We start from the raw sequence: 24,334 nt of genomic DNA, 5'->3' as shown, positions 1-24,334 counted from the left end.
AAAGTCAATGGAGTTTTTGAGATCATTGAGTACACACTATAAGTAGAAACCTTTATACTGTAAGTGCACGTATCCTTTAACCCCTTCCCGACTACCTAATTTCGATAGGAGTTGGGAAGGCGGCAGCCCCAGGACCGCCTAACGCCGAAAGGCATCAAGTCTGGGGGCGGGGTTTTGCAGGGGACCGCGTGCGCCGATGCCGCGCATCCGATCTGGAGCTTCACTCCCTAATCAGTCTACCAGCTAGCAGAATGTTCGACGGCAAAACCCTGGGCTGTCCCCTGGAGAGGCTCACAGAGTGATTGGCTCTCATAGGTTGATGCATATGAGATTCGATCGTGGGGATTGGCTGGCGGAGGGAGGGGGGGAAACATAAATAAATAAATAATAGCAATTTAAATAAATAAATAAATAAAAATAAACAAACAAGGCAGCAGCGATCAGAGCCCACCAATACAAAGCTCTGTTGGTGGGCAGAAAAGGGGGGGGATCACTTGTGGGCTCAGTATATGGCTCTGCAGTGAGCTTTTAAAGCTGCAGGGCACTAAATTGCAAAAAATAGCCTGGTCACTAGGGGGTGTAAGCCTATGGTCCTCAAGCGGTCAAACTTGAACTCTACCTTCATTGATGCATCCGCCCTTTTCTCACACAAGACACTACTGAATTTCTTGTGCATGCCCTGATTATTTCATGACTAGACTACTGCAACTCTCTGCTCTGCGGCCTCTCTGTTGACAGTTTGGCCCTGCTGCAGTCCATCAGGAACTCTCAACCTCTCCTCCCGCTTCAGTCCTATCCCACTCTGTCACTCCCTTCACTGGCTGCCAGTCACAGAAAGGATACAATTCGAAATCTATGATGTTTTGTAATTTTTTTTATGAGACTCTATGACCCATATGCAATTAAGTTTTACTTCTGAGTTTTCTACTAGGTGATATTTTTAAACTTGTTTATAAAATGCCCTTTAAAGAGAACCAGAGACGAAGCACCCTCATGTATTTTATTACATTTATCAGTGGGAACATGACAGTAAACACCTACCCTGCTTTTAGTTTTATTCTTCTCAGTCTAATCTATCTGTTATCAACTGTGATAAGAATCCACCGACTATTCAGTCGAGGTTTGACCTGGAATCATTATAGCTGAGTCACTCTTCTGTGGAGTGTTTTCAAGCCCAAGCCTGCCACCTCCTGGCTCAAATTTCATGCTTTACATACTGAGAGCTGTTATGACATGGGATGGAGCTGCTGCTGCAGGAAAAATCTCTGTCTAACAGACAAGTGTGGCTGTGTGATCTGTGTGCTCTGTCTGTGCAGCCAGTCATCATTATTATCTACTGTATGCAGTTTCTTTACTATGAGAGACACTTCCTACAGGCAGCCACACAGCATACCAGAATATGAAGTTGAAAGCACACAGATGAAAGCCTACAGCAGCCCTGCTTGTCTATAGTCTCATATAGCCTAGACAGCACATCCAGAACACCTCATAACCTGGAACAGAAGGGATATGAGCCGGCGGCCATATTGGATATTTCATGGAGCAATAATGCATAAAAAGCACTCAAAATGGCACACCAGAGCTGCGAAATTATCAGGTAGAGCATTTATTCTGTACAAGCTATCAACTGATATGTTTATTTTGTGTGAATCGTTCATCTCTGGTTCCCTTTAACCTCCCTGGCGGTATGATAAATGCGGCTGTGCGGCCACGGGAGGTTTTTTTTCAAATTATTGGTTTTTTTAGCATGTAGCTAGCCTAGCGCTAGCTACATGCTTCCTCCCTCCCTGCGGAGTCCCCCCCGTACCCACTGATCGCCGCCGGCGCCGCTTGCCCATAAGGAAATCCTATTCTGAACGGGATTTAGTTGAGGGCTTCCCCCATCGCCATGGCGATGAACGGAGTGACGTCATCGACGTCGCCGACGTCGTGACGTCACAGGGAATCCCGATCCACCCCATAGCGCAGCCTGGCCGCGATTGGCCAGGCTGCGCAAGGGGAATGAGGGGGGGGGGCTGTATCGCGGCGGGTAGTGGCGCATCGGCGGCGGGCGGCGGTGATCAGACCAAACACGCAGCTAGCAAAGTGCTAGCTGCGTGTTTGAAAAACAAAATTATGTAAATCAGCCCAGCAGGGCCTGAGCGGCACCCTCCGGCGGCTTACCCCGTGTCACACACGGGGTTACCGCCAAGGAGGTTAAGCCCCCAGCAAGCAAGAAAATACTCAACATACCTTTGATAGTACCTTTCCACCTACAGTACTTTTTTTTTCAGTTGAAAGGTACTAGAAAGTTATTTTAACCAGAAGATGAAAAATTATGTCATAGGAGAAAACTCAGGAGAAAACTCAGGAGAAAACTCAGGAGAAAACTCAGGAGAAAACTCAGGAGAAAACGCGGGAGAAAAGGGGAATTGCATATGGGCCCTTGTCAATAAAATAACTTTTAAATCACACGCAAGCAAGAAAATACTCAAAATAATGTTAATGGTACTTTTTCACCTGCTTTTTATTAGTCAATTGCAAAGCGCTGAAACATTATTAACCACTTCACCACTGAGGGGTTTTACCCCCTGAGCACCAGAGCAATTTTCACCTTTCAGCGCTCCATCCATTCATTCGTCTATAACTTTATTATTACTTATCGCAATGAAATGAACTATATCTTGTTTTTTCCGCCACCAATTAGGCTTTCTTTAGGTGGGACATTCTGCCAAGAATTATTTTATTCTAAATGTGTTTTAATGGGAAAATAGGAAAAAATGTGGGAAAAAATTATTATTTTCAGTTTTCGGCCATTATAGTTTTTAAATAATGCATGCTACTGTAATTAAAATCCGTGACATTTATTTGCCCATTATTCCCGATTATAAAACCGTTTAAATTATGTCCCTATCACAATGTTTGGCGCCAATATTTTATTTGGAAATAAAGGTGCATTTTTTTCAGTTTTGCGTCCATCCCTAATTACAAGCCCATGGTTTATAAAGTAACAGTGTTATACCCTCTTGACATAAATATTTAAAAAGTTCAGTCCCTAAGGTAACTATTTATTTATTTATTTTTATTGTATATATTTATTTTTTTTTAAATTACAAAAAAAAAAAAAAAAAATTGGGGAGTGTGGGAGGTAATGAGTTAATTTATTATGTAAAACAATTTATTTGTATGTGTAAAATGCATTAGGGTGTAGTTTACTATTTGGACACAAGATGGCCACAGTGAGTATGTTTACATGCGACCTGTAAGCGACCGGAAGGACGCTTACAGGAAGCACTAGGAGGCTGGGAGACTCACAATGATCGCGCTGTTTCTGAAAGAAGCAGCAGATCATTGTGGGGGCTTAGATCAACGAACGGGAATAGATTTTCCCGTTCATTGATCTCCGGGCAAGCGGGCAGCGGCGTGCACGAGCTGCGGGTGCGCGCGCACGAGCGGCGGTAGCGCGGACAGCGGCGGGAGCGCGGAAGGTACGGATTTCTCCGTACCTGGTTTTTAGGAGGGAAAAAAGGGACGGAGAAATTCGTACCGCCGGGGGTAAAGTGGTTAAAGAGATGATGACAAATTTTCTCACAGGAAAAAACTCGGGAGAAATAATTAATTGAATAAGGGCCTGAAGCCCATAGGCAATTACCTTTACTCCTAAATTTTCTCCTAGGTGATATTTTCACAACTTGTAAATAAAATGCCTTCTAATCCACCAGACAGTAAGAAAATGCTTAGAATAATTTATTTTATAGTACTTTTCCACCAGCTTTTGGGTAATTTTTCAATTGTAAAATGCTGAAGCATTACTTTAAAGAACATATAAACATTATCCCCTAGGAGATAACTCAGGAGAAAGAGTTAATTGCATATGGGCCTGAATGTGGTATCTCTTTGAGAATCATGGACATCCTAGAGCAGTGGTTCCCAACCTGGGGGCGATCGCCCCCAGGTGGGCGATTTGGGTTCTAAGGGGGGGCGGTAAATTTGTGGGGGGCGACAGGGGGGCGATCAGTATGAAAAGGCAGAAAAAATAAAGTGTCGCAGTGTCACTCGTTTTTAAGAAAATTATGGGCAAAAAATATGATCTGTATAAAATATGCAACTGTGCATGTTGTAGTTGCGTAATTCCTCAGGGCTCGTTGGTCACGCGCCGGTGTAATGTCAGATATTGCAGCCCGGAAGCAGCCTTCCTCACTGAGTATCGCGCATGCTCAGTGGGAAGTTAGATATTATTTACCTGAAATATCTCCGCTTCCGCACCACGTACACTCCCGAAATTTTCAGGGGAGGGAGGGGACCCCCAGATCTAGCTCTGTGTCGAATTGCAGCCCCCGAGCCCCGCTAGTTCCCGAGATAGGTTTGCTGCAATCAGTCTCGGGAACCAGCGGGGCTCGGGGGCTGCAATTCGGCACAGAGCTAGATCTGGGGGTCCCCTCCCTCCCCTGAAAATTTCGGGAGTGTACGTGGTGCGGAAGTGGAGATATTTAGGACGTTTTACGTGGCTGCACAATTTAATGGGACGCAGGCTCCTACTGCGCATGCAGGGCTGCAATAGCTGACATTACACCGGTAAGGGAATTGGTGCGAAGTAGTTGAGTCACCGGCTATTTTTAGCTGGCAAGGTCACAGCGCTACCCCCTCCACTGGCACCACCACCTGGCGTAAGGGTATACCGTACTAAGAGAAGGGGGGCGACAGGGGTGAGTCGTCTTCCCCTAAGGGGCGATACCTCATAAAAGGTTGGGAACCACTGTCCTAGAGCCTCCCAATGTACTGTCTGAATAATTAGATTCTCGAAGCGGGAGCTTGTTTCTACACCTGGACTAATCTAATGACTGTCAGCAGACTTAGCCAGTTGCTACTTCCTTGTCACAGTCTTTGTTAGGAATCTTGTAGAACAATTGGGTTGTACATGCATGTCTCAAGTTAGCAAGATAAAATAAGGTTGATCATTAAGGCCCCATTCCCATTAGAGCGTTTTGTTGGCGATTTCGGCAAAATGCTCAAGTGCTACTGCTTTTTAAAGCGCTAGTGCAATGAAACCCTATGGGCCCGTTCTTACTTAGGCAATTTGCATTAATCGCCGGCGATTAACGCAAATCACCAAACGCATAGCCTGCACCATTTTCAGGCGATTTCCCGGCGATTCAGTGCTATAGAAGTGCTAAACGCGATCACGGGAAAATCGCTGCAGTGTCCAGTGATTTTTCAGTGGAAAAATCACTCCCGCAAAAGAGCGGCGGTGATCGCCGGGGTTTTGCGCTTTTAAGTGTGAATGGGGCCTTAATCCCACAATATAGAGAGCAGGGCTGAAGGAGCAACCGACTATTTAAAGTCTGGTTCTTCGTTTCTGCAAGTGAATTACTGGATCCAGGGTTTAAGTTTTATCTGTACTAGATGAATAGGATATGAGTGTCTTCTTCTCCTGAAGACTAAATGGTAAGTTCTATGAACAATGCTAACAAGTGCTATTCCTTTCAGGAGACTGGGAGACACCTTTTAAGACTCTTCAAGGAAAATCTGACTTTCATGTGGATGACAATACAGTAATTAAAGTGAAAATGATGAGTAGTAAAGGAACACATCGTGTGGCTGATGATAAAGAAATTGGCTGTACAGTAGTTGAGATCCCGTATCATGGTAACGTTTCAGCCATTCTCGTCTTGCCAGATAAAGGGAAACTTCATGAGGTGGAAAAAGCCCTCCAAAGTTTACCACTACCACACCTGATGGAAAAGAGGTGAGACCCTATGGACCTGTTCCAATTTCTTCTATTCCCCTCTCCTGCTCGGTAATTCACAGCAGCGCTCTTCATGTCTGCTGTCTGTGATGAGGCAGGAAGCCGTAGAGAGAGCGGTTCCCATAGTAACGGCGATACACATCGCCGCTACAGGAAGCCGCGCTCTATACTGCTTCCTGCCTCATCACAGACAGCAGCTGTAAAGAGCGCTGCTGTGAATTACCGAGCAGGAGAGGGGAATAGAAGAAGCGGCGCCAGCTACGGTAAAAGCATCGGTGGCCGTCGGGGGCAGCGGGCGGGGGGGGTGGGGTCCGCGGACCACATGACTCGCATACAAGCCGACCCCCCAACTTTTGACCCACTTTTTGGGGGTCAAAAATTCGGCTTGTATGCGAGTATATACGGTATACTGCAATCAACGATGTCTATGTCAAGAAATTGTTGAACGTCATGAAGACTTTTAGCTTCAGAGGAAGATAAGAAACACAACATTCTTCCATGAGACAACGAATCCACAGATAACATTGCATCCTGCCTCAGACTAAGAGGAGCATAGAGAGCACGGTTGCTTATTTGCTGCATAATCCGCTAACTGCCACAAATTAATGCCATACATCACTTGATACTGTGGCCAGATCGACCTTCCAAATTTTATCGACTCAAAAGAGAATCATGGCTGCAACACGGCCACCTGATCTAATGTTAGATCAATTTCGGGCGAAAATTGGTTAAAAGGGTCAATCAGACATGCTGAAAAATCTCAGTTGCAAGTGCTTGACCGTGTGCATGGTGGTAAAAGTGTTTGATATTTTAATGGCCAATGTACCAGATGGACCCCCAGCAGTATAAAGGTATCACCTTCTGCTGCAGCAACTCATATCCTTTTAAAGTGTCCACCATTACTGTGAGCACCTCTACTACTTGTGACTGGCGCATGTGTGACATCACTTCACGCGTCTGGTGCCACGTTGCACAGGCGCTCATGGTGGGGCACTACCTACCCATACTGGGCACTTTACTAGCTATACTGGGCACTTTACTAGCTATACTGGGCACTTTACTAGCTATACTGGGCACTATACTAGCTATACTGGGGCACTACCTACCCATACTGGGCACTTTACTAACTATACTGGGCACTATTCTAGCTATACTGGGGCACTACCTACCCATACTGGGCACTATGCTAGCTATACTGGGCACTATACTAGCTATACTGGGCACTATACTAGCTATACTAGGAACTTTACTAGCTATACTGGGCACCATACTAGCTATACTGGGGCACTTTACTAGCTATACTGAGCACTATACTAGCTATACTGGGGCACTATACTAGCTATACTGAGCACTATACTAGCTATACTGGGGCACTATACTAGCTATACTGGGGCACTACCTACCCATACTGGGCACTTTACTAGCTATACTGGGCACTATACTAGCTATACTTGGGCACTACCTACCCATACTGGGCACTGTACTAGCTATACTGGGGCACTACCTACCCATACTAGGCACTATACTAGCCATACTGGGCACTATACTAGCTATACTGGGCACTTTACTAGCTATACTGGGCACTATACTAGCTATACTGGGCACTATACTAGCTATACTGGGGCACTTTACTAGCTATACTGGGGCACTTTACTAGGTATACTGGGCACTATACTAGCTATACTGGGCACTATACAAGCTATACTTGGGCACTACCTACCCATACTGGGCACTTTACTAGCTATACTGGGCACTATACTAGCTATACTGGGGCACTACCTACCCATACTGGGCACTATACCAGCTATATAGGGGCACAACCTACCCATACTGGGCACTATACTAGCCATACTGGGCACTATACTAGCTATACTGGGCACTTTACTAGCTATACTGGGCACTATACTAGCTATACTGGGGCACTACCTACCCATACTGGGCACTTTACTAGCTAGACTGGGCACTATACTGGCTATACTGGGACACACTAGGGGAATAAGGTGGCCAGCATTTCCTACCCGGCTTATATGGGGGTCAATCATTTTTTCCTGGGTTTTTTTTAGGTAAAAGTGGGGGGTCGGCTTACATGCGGGTCTGCTTATATGCGAGTATTACGGTACTTGGGGAAGTGCAGCAGAAAATTTGCATCATGATTTGTAGCCCCCTGGTCACGGTTCTGGCACAGCCATTTATCCCTGAGATTGTATGTCTGTCTGCATCACCCAGACTTTCTTTGTGATTTTCCATGTAAGAAGATGGTGTATAGTTTATTTGCAGAGATTGGTATATACTGTAGAGTTCTCTCTCTCTCTATCCCACCCCACCAAAAACAAAAACATGGAAGGCCCATATTATCACTTATGGTGCCTAATGCACCTAGGTTCAGAAAATCTAGTGATGGTCATAATCTGCTATATATAACTACAATTTCGACATTCCTCTGATTTTGTGTAATCTATTCATAACTTTGCGTAATTTTTGCATAATTTAGAGGGTAATTTAGACTTTAGAGGTTAATAGCAAAGCCCTATAGTGGAACAAGGCAAAAAAAAAAAAACTTTTCAAAAAGACCTTGTAGTTTTTGAGAAAATCAATTTGAAAAATACAAAAAGAAAAACGTTTTTCTAAACTCGGAAAAATGAGTTTAAAAACCATTTTTCCTTCACATCTTTAAAATCGATTTCCTCAAAAACTACAAATTCTCTTTAAAAAATTTTACTTTTTGCCTTGTTCCCACTATTTCCTTCAACACACATAGCACTTATGGTGATGATAACATGGGGGCTCTGCTATTAACCGCTTAAGTCATCACGAAGTTACGTGAAAATTACACAAAATTGCATCATACGGTTCCGGATTATATTTCCAAATGAAAATAATTACGATTTGCCCAACATTTTGTATCGAAATAGTGAATTACGATGGGAAATTCTGATCATGCAAAGTTTGTGCTCATCACTAAGAAATTCTTCCATGCACTGGCAGAGGGTGGCAATTTTACTGGCACTAATCTAATGCCAGGGATTAACACGCATTACACAAATAGCATAACTCCTGCTACCTGGGTAATGAGTGTGTCGCTATGGTAATGCACGGTTCACTACTTGTGTTAGTAGCATACCATGTGTTACCATGGTAGCCTGTGTGTTACCCAGGTAACACGAGTTGCTCTGATTGCTTAAGAAATACTAGGTCCATGGCGTTCACTCCAGTAAAATTTCTGTGTGCTACAAATTTGACAAATTTACCTAAAGTTAGTGCATCAGGTGCCTTGTATCCTGTTCTAGATGTACACACTTCTAAACGTAACTTACTTGGGGTAAACATTTCCAAATGTTTGTCAGTTATTATGTCTATTTTTTCCATCCATAGACTTATTCATTTATTGGTCCCAAAATTCTCAATTTCCCCATCTCTGGACCTGAAGGAGGAATTGAGTGAGATGGGTATGGTGAAGGTCTTTTCAGGTGATGCTGATCTTTCAGGGATTAACGGAGTCCATAATCTGCTGGTGTCCAAGGTGAGATCCATTTTCATTAATTGCCTAACTGTATTGTTTCAATAGGTTCAGTTAACAGCTGGGTAAACTTTGAACTCCTCGAAAAATATAAACATATATAATTTGACTCTAGGGGGTTCTCACCTCGGGAATGGAAAGCCTCTGGATCCTAATGAGGCTTCCCCCATCCTCTTAAGCCTCCAAGATTTAGTGCTGGCAGCTCCCAACCTCCGGCAAAGTACATATTTACCTACCACGATCCAGCACAGGTGCAGTAGTGACTTTCTGATCGAGCTCAGGTGGAAATAGCCCAGCCCGATCAGGTCAGCCGCTACTGCTTCTGCGCTGGATCATGGTAAGTAAATATTTCAGGTGCTACCGCGCCTGCGCCACAGCCAACATCCTTGGCTGTACTTTCAGGGGAGCCAGCGCTGGATCCCTGAGGTTTAGAAGGATGAGGGAAGCCTCATAAGGATCCAGAGGCTTCCCCCTCCGAAAAGTAAGTACCCCCCAAGGGAGGTTATTTTTGTTACAGTTCCTCTTTAATAGTTATGTACTCTGATCAACATATAGAACATACTTTATGAGAACCCAATTCCTCTCCCAAAAATGAGTATTAAGTCCCCCTGCTTTTCCCACATTTTTAGTTAGAACAATTTGGCTGGAAAGACAGCAGGAATGAATGGCGGGTCATCCTATGGTTGATACCATCACTTGGTTCATTTGCCTATTCAAAGCATGCTAAGCCACATCTTTTGCTTGCTTAAGAAGTGGAAGTTAAGTTTCAAGTATCTTCACCCCATAGGGCACAGAGGTGCCAAGCTGTGATTGGACCCAGAGCTGTGCGATACTCCGGTTGTTTATTGCCTGATGAAGCGGGATTGTGCCCATGAAACGCGTTGCAGTTTTATCTAGGAGTATGTGAATAAATTATCTCTTCCTCAAGCAACAGCATCGTGTCTGTTTTTGGTGTGGCTGGTCCACCACCGCCACTTGAACTTTTAAACTTTTTAGCATATTTTATCCTTTTGGTGCCTCTGTACATCCTTATATCTTCACCCCATGTGCATTTGGAAACGTCATTCAATACACACTATAAGCAGAAAACATGCACTATTATTTCATAGCTTGGTTAATGTGAAAATTGCATGTTTTCACACACATTATTCAGAAAACGCACTGTAGAAGTGTGTTTAAATAACGCAATCCCTTACAATGAGATGATGGGAACATGAGAGGTTTGAGGTATAAGGAATTTTGAAAAAAAAAAACACAGAAACAACAACAGCACAATTTGCTGTAGTAATTGGAATTATTGGAAGATTGTAGAAAGCTAAGAAGAATCCTCACAAGGCAGGGCTGCATGAATGGCAATTAAACAACACCAGCAAGTGTGGGGACTAATCATCATCACTCAGGCGTGAGGAACACTCTGTTCTGACGGGCATGCTCCCAAAAAAGCCAGCACCAAAAAGTTGATGGGTAGCAGCCCTCCTAACTAAGGAGAGTGTGAAAATAGCAGGAAGGTAGTGGTGCTCGTCACGACCCTGTGATCACAAGTCGTTTGTGCCGATCGGCTCTCAATCACGAATGCACTCATGATTGCACTCATTACCCGACTTGTGATCACGAGTTACTAATGATATTCGTGATTAAAAACCCGCCGACTTTAGCGGTTTATAGCAAAGCCCCCTTACGTGCCAGAAACATCAAATTTGCAGGATATGTTAAGAAGAACAGTGGGAACAAGAGGATTTTTTTTAAAAGACCTTATAGTTTTTGAGAAAATCGATTTTAAAGTTTCAAAGGAAAAAAGTATACATTTAAATGTGGTAAATTACCGCATTTATATGTATACTTTTTTCCTTTGAAACTTTAAAATCGATTTTCTCAAAAACTATAAGGTCTTTTTGAAAAAGAAAAAAAAAACATTTCCTCTTGTTCCCACTGTGTTTGGTGTTTATAACATGTAAGAGGGCTTTGCTATTAACTGCTAAATTTGGCGGGTTTTAATTACGAATACTTTTTTTTCCTTTGAAACTTTAAAATCAATTTTCTCAAAAACTATAGGGTCTTTTTCAAAAATATTTTTTTTCCTCTTGTTTCCACTGTTCTTCTTAAAGGGACTCCGAGCAGTGATTAAAAACAAAATCTGAACTTACCTGGGGCTTTCTGCAGCCCACCGTAGGTCGGGAGGTCCCTCGACATTCTTCTGGATAGAGCTGTCGCGAACCTCCGATTTTCGGTTCACGAACCCCGTTCGCAAACTTCCGCTGAAGGTTCAGTTCGCGCAAAAGTTTGTGAACCGCAATAGACTTCAATGGGGAGGCGAACTTTGAAAAATAGAAAAAAATTATGCTGGCCACAAAAGTGATGGAAAACATGTTTTAAGGGGTCTAACACCTGGAGGGGGGCATGGCGGAGTGGGATACATGCCAAAAGTCCCGGGGACAAATCTGGAGAGTTTTAAGGTCAGAAATCACATTGAATGCTAAATTGCAGGCCTAAAGTGCTTTAAAACATCTTGCATGTGTATACATCAATCAGGGAGTGTAATTAGAGTACTTCTTCACACTGACACACCAAACTCACTGTGTAACGCACCGCAAACAGCTGTTTGCGTAGTGACAGCCGTGCTGGACTGGTGTGCAACATGGCCAGAGTGCAGGCCGTGGCAGTTTTCCAGCCCATACGGTCGCCGGGCTGTGGTAGCTCAATGATAGAACAACAGTTACTGTCCAGCTGATCGAATTTGGTCTGACCACAATGAAGCAACGACCTTATTATCTTTGGTGTGCCACCCCCACCCGAGACACTCATATAGCCGGCGGTCATTGCTTCATTGTGATACACAAGCCCCTTCACCGCGGCAAGGTAATGATCATGAAGGGGCAGAGACGGGACAAGGTCCTTCAGCACCCAAGGCTGAGACAGCAAATTGTGCCCCTCTATCCCTCCCACCCCAGCCTTCACACACTGATTGCTATTAGACTAATAGGTGCCCCAGGGCCCCCAACCTCCCCAACACCTCAATCTCTAGTTATCTGGCTTGCAGTCATCTATCCCATTTTCTTATTTCTTTCTGCTTCAAAACACAATTGTGAATGACAGCTGAATGAATTGTGTGCCCCCTCCTACACTGCGCCCTGAAGCTGGAGCCTCTCCAGCCTCTGCCTCGGCCCGGCCCTGCGAAGGGGGATGGGCACATGTACATGCCTTTTGTTTTTTTGTTGCAGCCGCCCGCAGTGCAGCCAGAAAAATTAGGCAGGCATGTACACGCACCAGAAAAATTAGTATAGCGGCCACTGCTAGCAGCGGCGTTAAAAATTCAGGAATCCGCCTAGAGTCCTGGACCCGGTTGGTGGTGGTTGAGAAGGCAAGCAGCCTGCAGGCACAGATGCTGTGTGTGGGGACTGACTTAGTCTTCGGTCAGGCAGTAGCCCTCTGGGATCCATGCCTCATTCATTTTGATAAAGGTGAGGTACTGAACACTTTTGTGACATAAGCGACTTCTCTTCTCAGTGACAATGCCTCCAGCTGCACTGAAGGTTCTTTCTGACAGGACGCTTGCAGCAGGGCAAGAGAGAAGTTGGATGGCAAATTGGGACAGCTCTGGCCACAGGTCAAGCCTGCACACCCAGTAGTTCAAGGGTTCATTGTCGCTGCTCGCAGTGTCTACATCCACAGTTAAGGCCAGGTAGTCGGCTACCTGCTGGTCCAGGCATTGGTGGAGGGTGGATCCAGAAGGGCTACGGCAAGGCGTTGGACTAAAGAATGTCCACATGTCCGACATCACCAAGAGATCGCTGGAGCCTCCTATCCTTGCCTGCGTGGACTTGGGAGGAGGAGAATTACTGCCAGTGGTACCTTTATTGCGTTGTGCTGTCACATCACCCTTAAACGCATTGTAAAGCATAATTGCCAGCTTGTTCTGCAAGTGCTGCATCCTTTCCGCCTTCTGTTGAGTTGGTAACAGTTCCACCACTTTGTGCCTGTACCGAGGGTCTAGTAGTGTTGCCACCCAGTACAGGTCATTCCCCTTGAGTTTTTTGATACGGGGGTCCCTCAATAGGCTGGACAACATGAAAGAGGCCATCTGCACAAAGTTGGATCCAGACGTACTCTCCATCTCCTCTTGCTTTTCCTGAGTGACGACACTCAAGGCCTCTTACTCCCCCCAGCCACGAACAATACCACAGGAACGTGGAGCAGCACAAACCCCCTCTGACGGCTGCTGCGGTTGTTCTTCTGCCGCTGCCTCTTCCTCCTCCACAGAAACACCTTCCTCATCCGAGTCTGACTCCTCTCCTTCCCCACACGACTCCTCTTCTTCCTCCTCCTCCCCCCTCTGTGCTGCCGCAGGTGTCGAGGAAACGTCTGGTTCGGATGAAAATGGCTCCCACAACTCCTCCTGCCGTAACTGTTCTTCTTCACGCTCCTCCACAGCTTGATCCACCACTCTACGCACGGCACGCTCCAGGTAGTAAGTGTAGGGGATCAAGTTGCTGATGGTGCCTTTAGCGCGACTCACCAGGTTGGTCACCTCCTCAAACGGCTGCATGATCCTGCATGCATTTCGCATCAGTGTCCAGTTCGGTGGCCAGAACATCCCCATCTTCCCAGATTGTGTCCTTCTACTGTAATTGTAAAGGTACTGGGTGACGGCTCTCTCCTGGTCTAGCAGGCGAGAGAACATGAGCAGAGTGGAATTCCAGCGAGTCAGGCTATCGCAAACAAGGCATCTCACCGGCAAGTTGTTTCTCCGCTGAATGTCCGCAAAGCGTGCCATTGCCGTGTAAGACTGCCTGAAATGCCCACACAACTTCCTGGCCTGCTTCAGGACGTCCTCTAAACCTGGCTACTTTGACACAAATCTTTGCACGACCAGATTCAGCACATGTGCCATGCAGGGTACATGTGCCAGCTTTCCCAAATTCAAAGCGGAAAGGAGATTGCTGCCGTTGTCACACACCACATCGCCGATCTCCAGCTGGTGCGGGTTCAGCCATTGATCCATCTCTTTGTTAAGAGCAGCCAGAAGAGCTGGTCCAGTGTGACTCTCCGCTTTGAGGCAAGACATGTCTAAAATGGCGTGACACCATCGTACCTGGCATGCAGCGTAGGCTCTGGGGAGATGGGGCTGTGTAGCTGGAGAGGAGGAGATGGCAGCACCACTAGAGTTGAACTGCCACTCAGCCAAGGAGGAGGAGGAGGATGACAGCAAAGAGGATGTAGCAGGAAGAGAAGGAGAGGAGGTGGCAGGAGGCCTGCCCTCAAGCCGTGGAGGTGTCACAAGTTGGTCCGCTGCGCAGCTACGTACTCCATGCTTGCCATCGGTCCCCAGGTTGACCCAATGGGCTGTGTACATAAAGTACGTAATGTAGCGGCCCTGCCCATGCTTGGCAGACCAGGCATCCGTGGTCAGGTGGACCCTTGACCCAACGCTCTTCGCAAGAGATGACACCACTTGCCTCTCAACTGCACGGTACAGTTTGGGTATGGCCTTTTGTGAAAAATAATTGCGGTCTGGTATCTTCCACTGCGGTGTCCCAATGGCTACAAATTTACGGAAAGCCTCTGACTCCACCAGCTTGTATGGTAATAGCTGGCGGGCTAATAGTTCCAGCTGTCAGACGCCAGACAAGAGGGTGACTGGCAGAAATTAGCTTCTTCCGCTCAAAGACTTCCTTCACGGACACCTGGCTACTGCTGTGGGCAGAGGAGCAGGAACCGCTCAAGGGCAGAGGAGGTGTGGAGGAGGGTGGCTGAGAAGGTGCAAGGGAGAAAGCGGCTGAAGATGATGCACCTGAAGGAGGAAGAGGAGAAGGAGGGTGGCTTGTTTTTTGGGTGCTGCTTTTCCTCAGGTGTTCTTCCCATTGCTGTTTGTTCCTTTCCTCTAGGTGTCTTTGTAAGGCACTTGTCCCTACGTGAGTGTTGGCCTTTCCATGGCTCAATTTTTGGAGGGAGAGAGAACAGATGGCTTTGCTCCGATCTGAGGTACACACGTTAAAAAAATTCCAAACCGCTGAGCCACCCCTGGGGTGATGGCACTATGGTGGCATCAGCAGCTGACGTTGAAGGGCATGTTGGCTGGCTGTTCATAGCTGGCGATACATGGCGCCGGACACTGCCCCCAGCTGTTTCTGAGGACGAGCTCCCTCTGCTTCTTTCATGGACTCGTCTCCTCCTACTCCCCCTCTGAATTGTCCCCCTGGTCATCTCCTCTATTGAGAACATACGTGGCATCCGTATAATCGTCATCATAATCCTCCTGCCCAGCTTCGCTTTCCTCAGACACCTCCACAACTGCACCAACATCAGGTGCTTCAGCATCCCCTTCCTCACACGTTACGTCCATACTATCGCCACCTAACTCAGACGTATGAGGTGTTGTAACTTGCTTAGCGCCTTCATCTTGTTGTAGCATTATTGTCTGTGAATCAGTGATTTCCACACCAAATAACTCCTGCGAAGTGTCAAATGCAGCGGATGTGGTGCTTGCTGTAGCGCTGGTGGCTGCGGGAGATGAGGTGTTCTGTGTTAAATACTCAACCACGTCCTCACAATTTTGGGAAGTGATGGCACGTGCCTTCTTCTGAGCACTGTACTTTGGGCCAGGTCCGCACGAAATCACATCAACACGACCTCGCACAGACCTGCCGGTGCCAGGTGGCCTCTACCTCTTCCTCTACCTGGTTTGTCCATTTTGTCCATCTCGGGAGGATGCTAGATATATGCAGTGAGGTGGGTTCACTGAACACCTAGCTGTTGTGTTGAGTGAACCCACCTCACTGCATCTAACTACCTTTAGTGTTCAGTGAACCCACCTCACTGCATCTAACTACCTTTAGTGTTCAGTGAACCCACCTCACTGCATCTAACTACCTTTAGTGTTCAGTGAACCCACCTCACTGCATATAGCTAGCTGTTGTGTTGCGTGATGCAGTGAGGTGGGTTCACTGAACACTAAATGTAATTAGATGCAGTGAGGTGGGTTCACTCAACACAACAGCTAGGTATGGGTTCACTCAACACAAAAGGTAGTTAGATGCAGTGAGGTGGGTTCACTCAACACAAAAGGTAGTTAGATGCAGTGAGGTGGGTTCACTGAACACTAAAGGTAGCTAGATGCAGTGAGGTGGGTTTACTCAACACAAAAGGTAGTTAGATGCAGTGAGGTGGGTTCACTCAACACAACAGCTAGCTATATGCAGTGAGGTGGGTTCACTGAGCACTAAAGGTAGTTAGATGCAGTGAGGTGGGTTCACTGAACACTAAAGGTAGTTAGGTGCAGTGAGGTGGGTTCACTGACCACAACAGCTAGGTATATGCAGTGAGGTGGGTTCACTGAACACAAAGGTAGTTAGATGCAGTGAGGTGGATTCACTCAACACAAAAGTAGTTAGATGCAGTGAGGTGGGTTCACTCAACACAACAGCTAGCTATATGCAGTGAGGTGGGTTCACTAAACACTAAAGGTAGTTAGATGCAGTGAGGTGGGTTTACTCAACACAACAGCTAGGTATATGCAGTGAGGTGGGTTCACTGAACACAAAGGTAGTTAGATACAGTGTGGGTTCACTCAACAAAAAAGGTAGTTAGATGCAGTGAGGTGGGTTCACTCAACACAAAAGGTAGTTAGATGCAGTGAGGTGGGTTCACTCAACACAAAAGGTAGTTAGATGCAGTGAGGTGGGTTCACTCAACACAACAGCTAGCTATATGCAGTGAGGTGGGTTTACTGAACACTAAAGGTAGTTAGATGCAGTGAGGTGGGTTCACTGAACCCTAAAGGTAGTTAGATGCAGTGAGGTGGGTTCACTGAACACTAAAGGTAGTTAGGTGCAGTGAGGTGGGTTCACTGAACACAACAGCTAGGTGTATGCAGTGAGGTGGGTTCACTGAACACAAAGGTAGTTAGATGCAGTGAGGTGGGTTCACTCAACACAAAAGGTAGTTAGATGTAGTGAGGTGGGTTCACTCAACACAACAGCTAGCTATATGCAGTGAGGTGGGTTTACTGAACACTAAAGGTAGTTAGATGCAGTGAGGTGGGTTTACTGAACACAACAGCTAGGTATATGCAGTGAGGTGAATTCACTGAACACAAAGGTAGTTAGATGCAGTGAGGTGGGTTCACTCAACACAAAAGGTAGTTAGATGCAGTGAGGTGGGTTCACGCAACACAACAGCTAGCTATATGCAGTGAGGTGGGTTCACTGAACACTAAAGGTAGTTAGATGCAGTGAGGTGGGCTCACTGAACACTAAAGGCAGTTAGATGCAGTGAGGTGGGTTCACTGAACACTAAAGGTAGTTAGATGCAGTGAGGTGGGTTCACTCAACACAACAGCTAGGTATATGCAGTGAGGTGGGTTCACTAAACACAAAGGTAGTTAGATGCAGTGAGGTGGGTTCACTCAACACAAAAGGTAGTTAGATGCAGTGAGGTGGGTTCACTCAACACAAAAGGTAGTTAGATGCAGTGAGGTGGGTTCACTGAACACTAAAGGTAGTTAGATGCAGTGAGGTGGGTTTACTGAACACAACAGCTGGGTATATGCAGTGAGGTGAATTCACTGAACACAAAAGGTAGTTAGATGCAGTGAGGTGGGTTCACGCAACACAACAGCTAGCTATATGCAGTGAGGTGGGTTCACTGAACACTAAAGGTAGTTAGATGCAGTGAGGTGGGCTCACTGAACACTAAAGGCAGTTAGATGCAGTGAGGTGGGTTCACTGAACACTAAAGGTAGTTAGATGCAGTGAGGTGGGTTCACTCAACACAAAGGTAGGTATATGCAGTGATGAAGTCAGGTGGGTTAACTAAATACAACAGGTACTAGTAGGTATATGCAGTACTGGGTAGTACAATGTGCAGCTCCCTGTCACACACACAGGTAGTCACTGAATGTGCTGCTGCTGTGCTGCTGGCAGTGGCACACACACTCAGTATGAATTATCAAGGCTGTCTAATATGCAACACAAGTGTCAGTGGGACACACAGAAGAAACAAGCCAAGAGCCTAACTAATCTTTCCCTAGGAGAAAAAATCTGCAGCAGCTCGCCCTAGTCTGTCTATTTGCAGGCACACGAGTGAGTGTAATGGCCGCCGGAGCCTGCCTTATATAAGGGGGGTGGCGCTCCAGGGCTGAGTGTAGCTGGATTGGCTACAATGTGCCTGCTGACTGTGATGTAGAGGGTCAAAGTTGACCCTCATAGTGCATTATGGGGCGAATCAAACTTCCGCAAAAGTTTTCCTTCGCAGGCGAACGCGAACCACCCAAAGTTCTCCTGGAACCGTTCGCCGGCGAACCGTTCGGGACATCTCTACTTCTGGATCCTCTCCCGGTCCCTCCACAGAAATGGCACCCGGCGACATCGGGACCGAGTGCCGGGCTCCCTCTTCCTGAAAGATGATGTTAGTCGTCATCACGCCGGCCGCCTCGCTTCATCACAGCGGCCGGCATGACAGTACTGCGCATGCACATTTAAACCGTGCGTGCGCAGTACTGTTACACCGGCCGCTGTGACGCGAGGCAGCCGACGTGATGACGACTAATGTCATCTTTCAGGAAGAGGGAGCCCGAAACTCGGTCCCGGTGTCGCCGGGAGCCACCGGGTGTCATTTCTGCGGAGGGACCGGGAGAGGAGCCAGAAGGATGCCGAGTGACCTCCTGACCTATGGTGGGCTGGAGAAAGCCCCAGGTAAGTTTAGATTTTGTTTTTAATCACTGCTCAGAGTCCCTTTAACGTATCAAATGTGGTGTTTCTAGCATGTAAGGGGGCTTTGCTATTAACCGCTGAAGTCAAATCGTGATTATGGATATCACTTTTAATCACGGTTAAAATCCGAGTGGACTTCGGAATTGGTCACTCCGAGCAGTGCAGTAACTATGGAAAGATGCATACCATTTTGAAGCTCTCTTTCTCCTCTTTCTCCTCGTTGATATATAAACCGCCACCCTTTTAGTTTTCGCTATTTTCGCGATCGAAATCGTGGCCGCCATCTTGGATTCCTTATTCAGCATTGTATTATGCAGGATGACACTTTCCCCACTGTCGGCAGCTCCATTCCGTGCAATGCAATGAAATACAAGGAACCCAGGGGGATATAATTACAAACATCATGCTAGTAGGTGTGAGCTCGTCCAGAAACGCTGGAGGGTGCCGCTCAGGCCCCGCTGGGCCAATTTTAATATTTTCTTTTAAAACACGCAGCAAGCACTTTGGTTGCTGCATGTTGGAGACGATCGCCGCCGCTCGCCGCCGCGTAACGAGCGCCCCCCCCCAGACCCCGTGCGCTGCCTGGCCAATCAGTGCCAGGCAGCACTGAGGGGTGGATCGGGTCTCCCTGTGATGTCACGACGTCACGACGTGCGTCACCATGGCGACGGGGGAAGCCCTCCAGGAAATCCCGTTCAGAACGGGATTTCCGGACCGGCCATTGCGGCGATCGGAGGGGAGGGAGGGACGCCACACAGAGGGGGCAATCATGTAGCTAGCACTAGGCTAGCTACATGAAAAATTAAAAAAAAGTGCAAAAAACGTTCCCATGGCCGCAGGGCCACGGGAATCAGAACGCCAGGGAGGATAATTAATTAGTTGTGGGTATGCTTAAAGGCATACCCACAGGCACTGCTTGGAGTCCCTTTAAGTCTGGATCATGATCACGGCGTAAACGGATTATCCGTGATTGGGAGTATTTGAGCAGCACCACTGCAGAAAGGGGAAGATGAATAGGAGTAATAAAACAAGTAAAACTGTTTAAAATGGAGGTAATGGATTGCTTACTTCAAAGATAACAACCATATGATGTACAACAAGTTTTGGTTGCACAAAAACTATACTCAGGTCAAAATACAGTGACTCAAGCACCGGTTAGCCTTGAGTCCAAAACACAAATCAACCGCTCAGTCCCACCAATTCCCCATTACAGAGGTGAACCCTGAAAGCCAAAATAAAACCACATATAGTACTGAGTACTGAGTACTGTAAAGGCGATAAGATCTGTATCCCACACACGGCACTCCACCCAGATATGCTCACCGCCAGGGAATTACAACAAGCTGTCCCCCTTATGTGATTACACTCACCAGAAAAACGCTTGCATTACAGCGTATCAGTACTCAAGGGGCTCGATTCACAAAGCGGTGCTAACCCAGTTAGAGACTTTAGGCATGATAACCATTGCACCACGCTGGTGAAAAGCCAGTTTAGGTGTGATAAGTTTAGGCATGATAAGTTTAGGTGTGATAAGTTTAGGCATGATAAGTTTAGATAAGTTTAGATCGCTTGCAAAGTCCCGCACGCAAAGCAGGGCCATTAAACTTTAGACGAAGTGCACCAGGCTTTGCTAGCGTAAAACTTTTGATCAGCTGTGCACTGCGGTGCTAACCCAGTTGGCGCTTAAACTTATCATGCCTAAACTTATCACACCTAAACTTATCATGCCTAAACTTATCACACCTAAACTTATCACACCTAAACTTATCATGCCTAAACTGAGTTTAGGCATGATAAAGGGCTTTTCACCAGCGTGCTAACTGTTAGCACCGCTTTGTGAATCAGGCCCCTAAACTTATCACACCTAAACTTATCATGCCTAAACTGAGTTTAGGCATGATAAAGGGCTTTTCACCAGCGTGCTAACTGTTAGCACCGCTTTGTGAATCAGGCCCACGGTCTCTGGTTCGTTCTCCTTTGTTTCAGACTAGCCCAAACGACGTATTGGGGCTAGTCGGGGGATGAAGGAGGTGGAGCTGGAAGTAGAGATTAGAGATTCTGGTGTAGTATATAAAGTATAACTTTACACACTTGACCATTGGGGCTCCTGTTGTCTCTGTGCTTCTCTCTTTTTTAGGGTGTCCAGGCACCCTCCCTGTCTACAGTCCTATATCATTGATAAAAGACTATTATTTTTCATTATCAATGATAAGATCAATGCTTTACATTCTTGTTATATATTATTTTAACCTGTGCTGATTCTTTTTGGATCTGTAGGCAATCCATAAATCGGTGGTGAGCGTAAACGAGAATGGAACAGAAGCTGCCGGGGCTACCGCTATAGGCGTAGTGGCAACAAGTGTAGCCACAGTTCCCATCATTACCATGGATCGCCCTTTTCTGATGACCATTCTAGATAAATCCACAAGAACCATTCTCTTCGCTGGGAGAATCATGAGACCAGAGAACTAGGCTCCCAGAAGCCTTGTAGCTGCGATAAAATAAAATAAATACAGCAGTCTGTGGTGTGACATTACTGGTGTGATATCAATCTTATAAAATGTATGGGTTAAGGAAACTGTGTTTCAGCTTTTCTAAGTTTCTTCGGAAATATAGGGCTTGATTCACAAAGCGGTGCTAACAGTTAGCACTATGGTGAAAAGCCCTTTATCACGCCTAAACTCTGTTTAGGCATGATAAGTTTAGGTGTGATAAGTTTAGGTGTGATAAGTTTAGGCATGATAAGTTTAGGTGTGATAAGTTTTTAGGCGTGATAAGTTTAAGCACCAACTGGGTTAGCACTGCAGTGCACAGCTGATCAAAAGTTTTGCGCTAGCAAAGTCTGGTGCACTTTGCATAGAGTTTAATGGCGCTGCTTTGCGTGCGGGACTTTGCACGCTATCTACACTTATCTAAACTTACCATGCCTAAACTTATCACACCTAAACTTATCATGCCTAAACTTATCATGCCTAAACTTATCATGCCTAAACTGAGTTTAGGCATGATAAAAATGGATATCACGCCTAAAGTCTTTAACTGGGTTATCACCGCTTTGTGAATCGAGCCCCTAGTCTCTCTATCACTGGAAAATAAAACAGTTTCAGAGAATCTGGCTTGAAGTGATTTAAAATGGTCTACCATTACTTTAGCCTGGGTCATAATGGACACATGGTGTAACAATAGTCATAGCCTGGGGGCAGTGGGACGCCATATGTCACTACCCTGTCCACTAGAGATGGCCCTGCCTAGAAGAACTCACGGAGAAACATGTGATCAGTTTGAACAGCTGATAGATTTGTAAGGTCCTGGCTGTGATGACTTCCTGGTTTAACACATGATCTTGACCAGCAAATCAGAACCTTACAAATCTATCAGCTGATCAAATTGATCACATGCTTCTCCATTAGTTCTCCTAGACAGGGCCATCCCCTGCCTCCACCAGAGCATACATTATTATTATTATTATTATTTAGTATTTATACAGCGCCAACATCTTCTGCAGCGCTTTACAGAGTATATATAGGCTCGTCAGAAACTGCTCCTCAGAGGAGCTCACAATCGAATCCCTACATCATGCATCAAATAAGGGAGCCTAATAAAAAGGGTGCGAGGTATAGCCAACATTTTAAGATATTATCTATAACAATATTTTTATAGTTTCTTCATCTTTATCTGAGATAGAATAATAAATATGTAAAAATATAGGTAATTAAAACGCAAAATATTGTCTATACCAATGAAAACAAAAATATATTTACAATATTATGGATATTTTTGGGTTAGATTGGTAGGTGCCCGCGGTATAGGTTAGATAGTTAGGTGCCCCCAGTAGGAGTTAGATAGGTAGGTGCCCGCAGTATAGATTAGATAGGTAAGTGCCCGCAGTATAGATTAGATAGGTAGGTGCCTCTGGTATAGGTTAGATAGGTAGATGCCTCCAGCAAAGGTTAGATAGGTAGGTGCCCCCAGTATTGGTTAGATAGGTAGGTGCCTCTAGCATAAGTTAGATATGTAGGGGCCCCCAGCATAGATTAGATAGGTAGATGCCCCTGGTATATGTTAGATTAGATAGGTAGGTGCCTCCAGCATAGGTTAGATAGATAAGTGCCTCCAGCATAGGTAGCCAAGCATAGCGGCAGGGGAGAACGGGCATAGCTCAGTTATCCTCGCACGTATGCAGCCTCTTTCTTCTTCCTCCCAGGTGCTCCTTGCGTTGGTAACAGCGCCCCCTGTGATGACATGCGGCTATGTCCTTACAGGGGATGCTGTTACCAACGTGGTGGACTCCTGGGAATAAGTAAGAGGCTGCGTGCGTGTGGGGATCTGATTGGCACGCACAATTCTACCAATTATATGCACTTTACCAGGTGATTGAAAATATTGTATACAAATTTCTCCACTTTTTGGAATATTAAAAGAAAAAGTACATTTTGCAATTTTTTAAATTTTTGGTTTCCTGAGTTTTTTTTACTATACCCCTGAGCATATAATACTTCCAGCTTAGATTCAAGGATGTCTATTCCATCTGCTTGATCATCAGTCAGGGTTTTGTCAGAGTTCACTGTTGCTATTATGTCATCCAACTGTTTTTCTAAGTCATAGGGCTCGATTCACCAAGCGGTGCTAACCCAGTTATCACGCCTAAAGGACTTTAGGCGTGATGACCTCTTCACCACTGAGTTAGCACCGTTTTTGCCTGCACTTCGCGCGAAGTTATCGCGCGCAAAGTTTTGCGCGCGCACCCGCACAGGCGCGCGCGCAAAGTCCCATAGGGTTTAATGGGCGCATCGCGCGAAGTGCGGGGCGCTTCGCGCGCACGCACGCGGGAGCGCGTGCAAAACTTTACGCGCGGAAACTTCGCGCGAAGCCCTTCTTATCATGCCTAAAGTGACTTTAGGCGTGAAGAGGGCCTTTTCACCACGGTGCTAACACTTTGCACCGCTTGGTGAATCGAGCCCATAGACTCTTTCTCCCAGTGCCTGCATTTGTATGGTGACGTCAGCAATGGCTTTGCGTAGTTCTGCTCTGAACAGAGTTTTAGTCGTGGCCACCACGTCCTCATTGGAAGGTTGTGAGGCAGCGCACGTTGTTTCATTGGGTGAGTGCTGGGCTCTAAGTAATTCAAGTACCTGAGCAACATGAGGCGTGGAGGCGTGGTAGGCTGCTGAAATGCCTTGTGGGGAACTGCTCCGTAAGCATGCTAGCTGGCCCAACTGTCACTTCTCCCTTACTTCCCTTGCCCATCATAGGTTATCACAGGTGCCTCTTAAGCTGGCCACTAATGGACCAATTTCTAGCGAAAAATCGTTCGATCGATCCGAAATTCTAGGTCGTCAGTGATCGAATTGCTAGTAAATAATCTCCGTTAATGGTTATGATCGA

At 46.1% G+C, this 24,334-nt stretch overlaps 1 protein-coding gene across 1 annotated transcript in view; it reads left to right on the top strand.

The window, feature by feature from the left end:
* The window catches only part of LOC137533638 (serpin A3-3-like), a 57,045-nt gene extending 35,575 nt beyond the window's left edge, over positions 1-21,470 (top strand). The window contains exons 3-5 of the mRNA XM_068254979.1: positions 5,467-5,725; positions 9,098-9,245; positions 21,227-21,470. Of these exons, the coding sequence (XP_068111080.1) occupies positions 5,467-5,725; positions 9,098-9,245; positions 21,227-21,421 (602 nt within the window). The 3' untranslated portion in view covers positions 21,422-21,470. The remainder of the gene's footprint in view (positions 1-5,466; positions 5,726-9,097; positions 9,246-21,226) is intronic.
* Positions 21,471-24,334: the final 2,864 nt, after the last annotated feature.

Source organism: Hyperolius riggenbachi, chromosome 9 (genome assembly GCF_040937935.1).
Source record: "Hyperolius riggenbachi isolate aHypRig1 chromosome 9, aHypRig1.pri, whole genome shotgun sequence".
NCBI classification, from domain to species: Eukaryota; Metazoa; Chordata; class Amphibia; order Anura; family Hyperoliidae; genus Hyperolius; species Hyperolius riggenbachi.
This window is presented reverse-complemented; position numbering and strand designations above follow the sequence as displayed.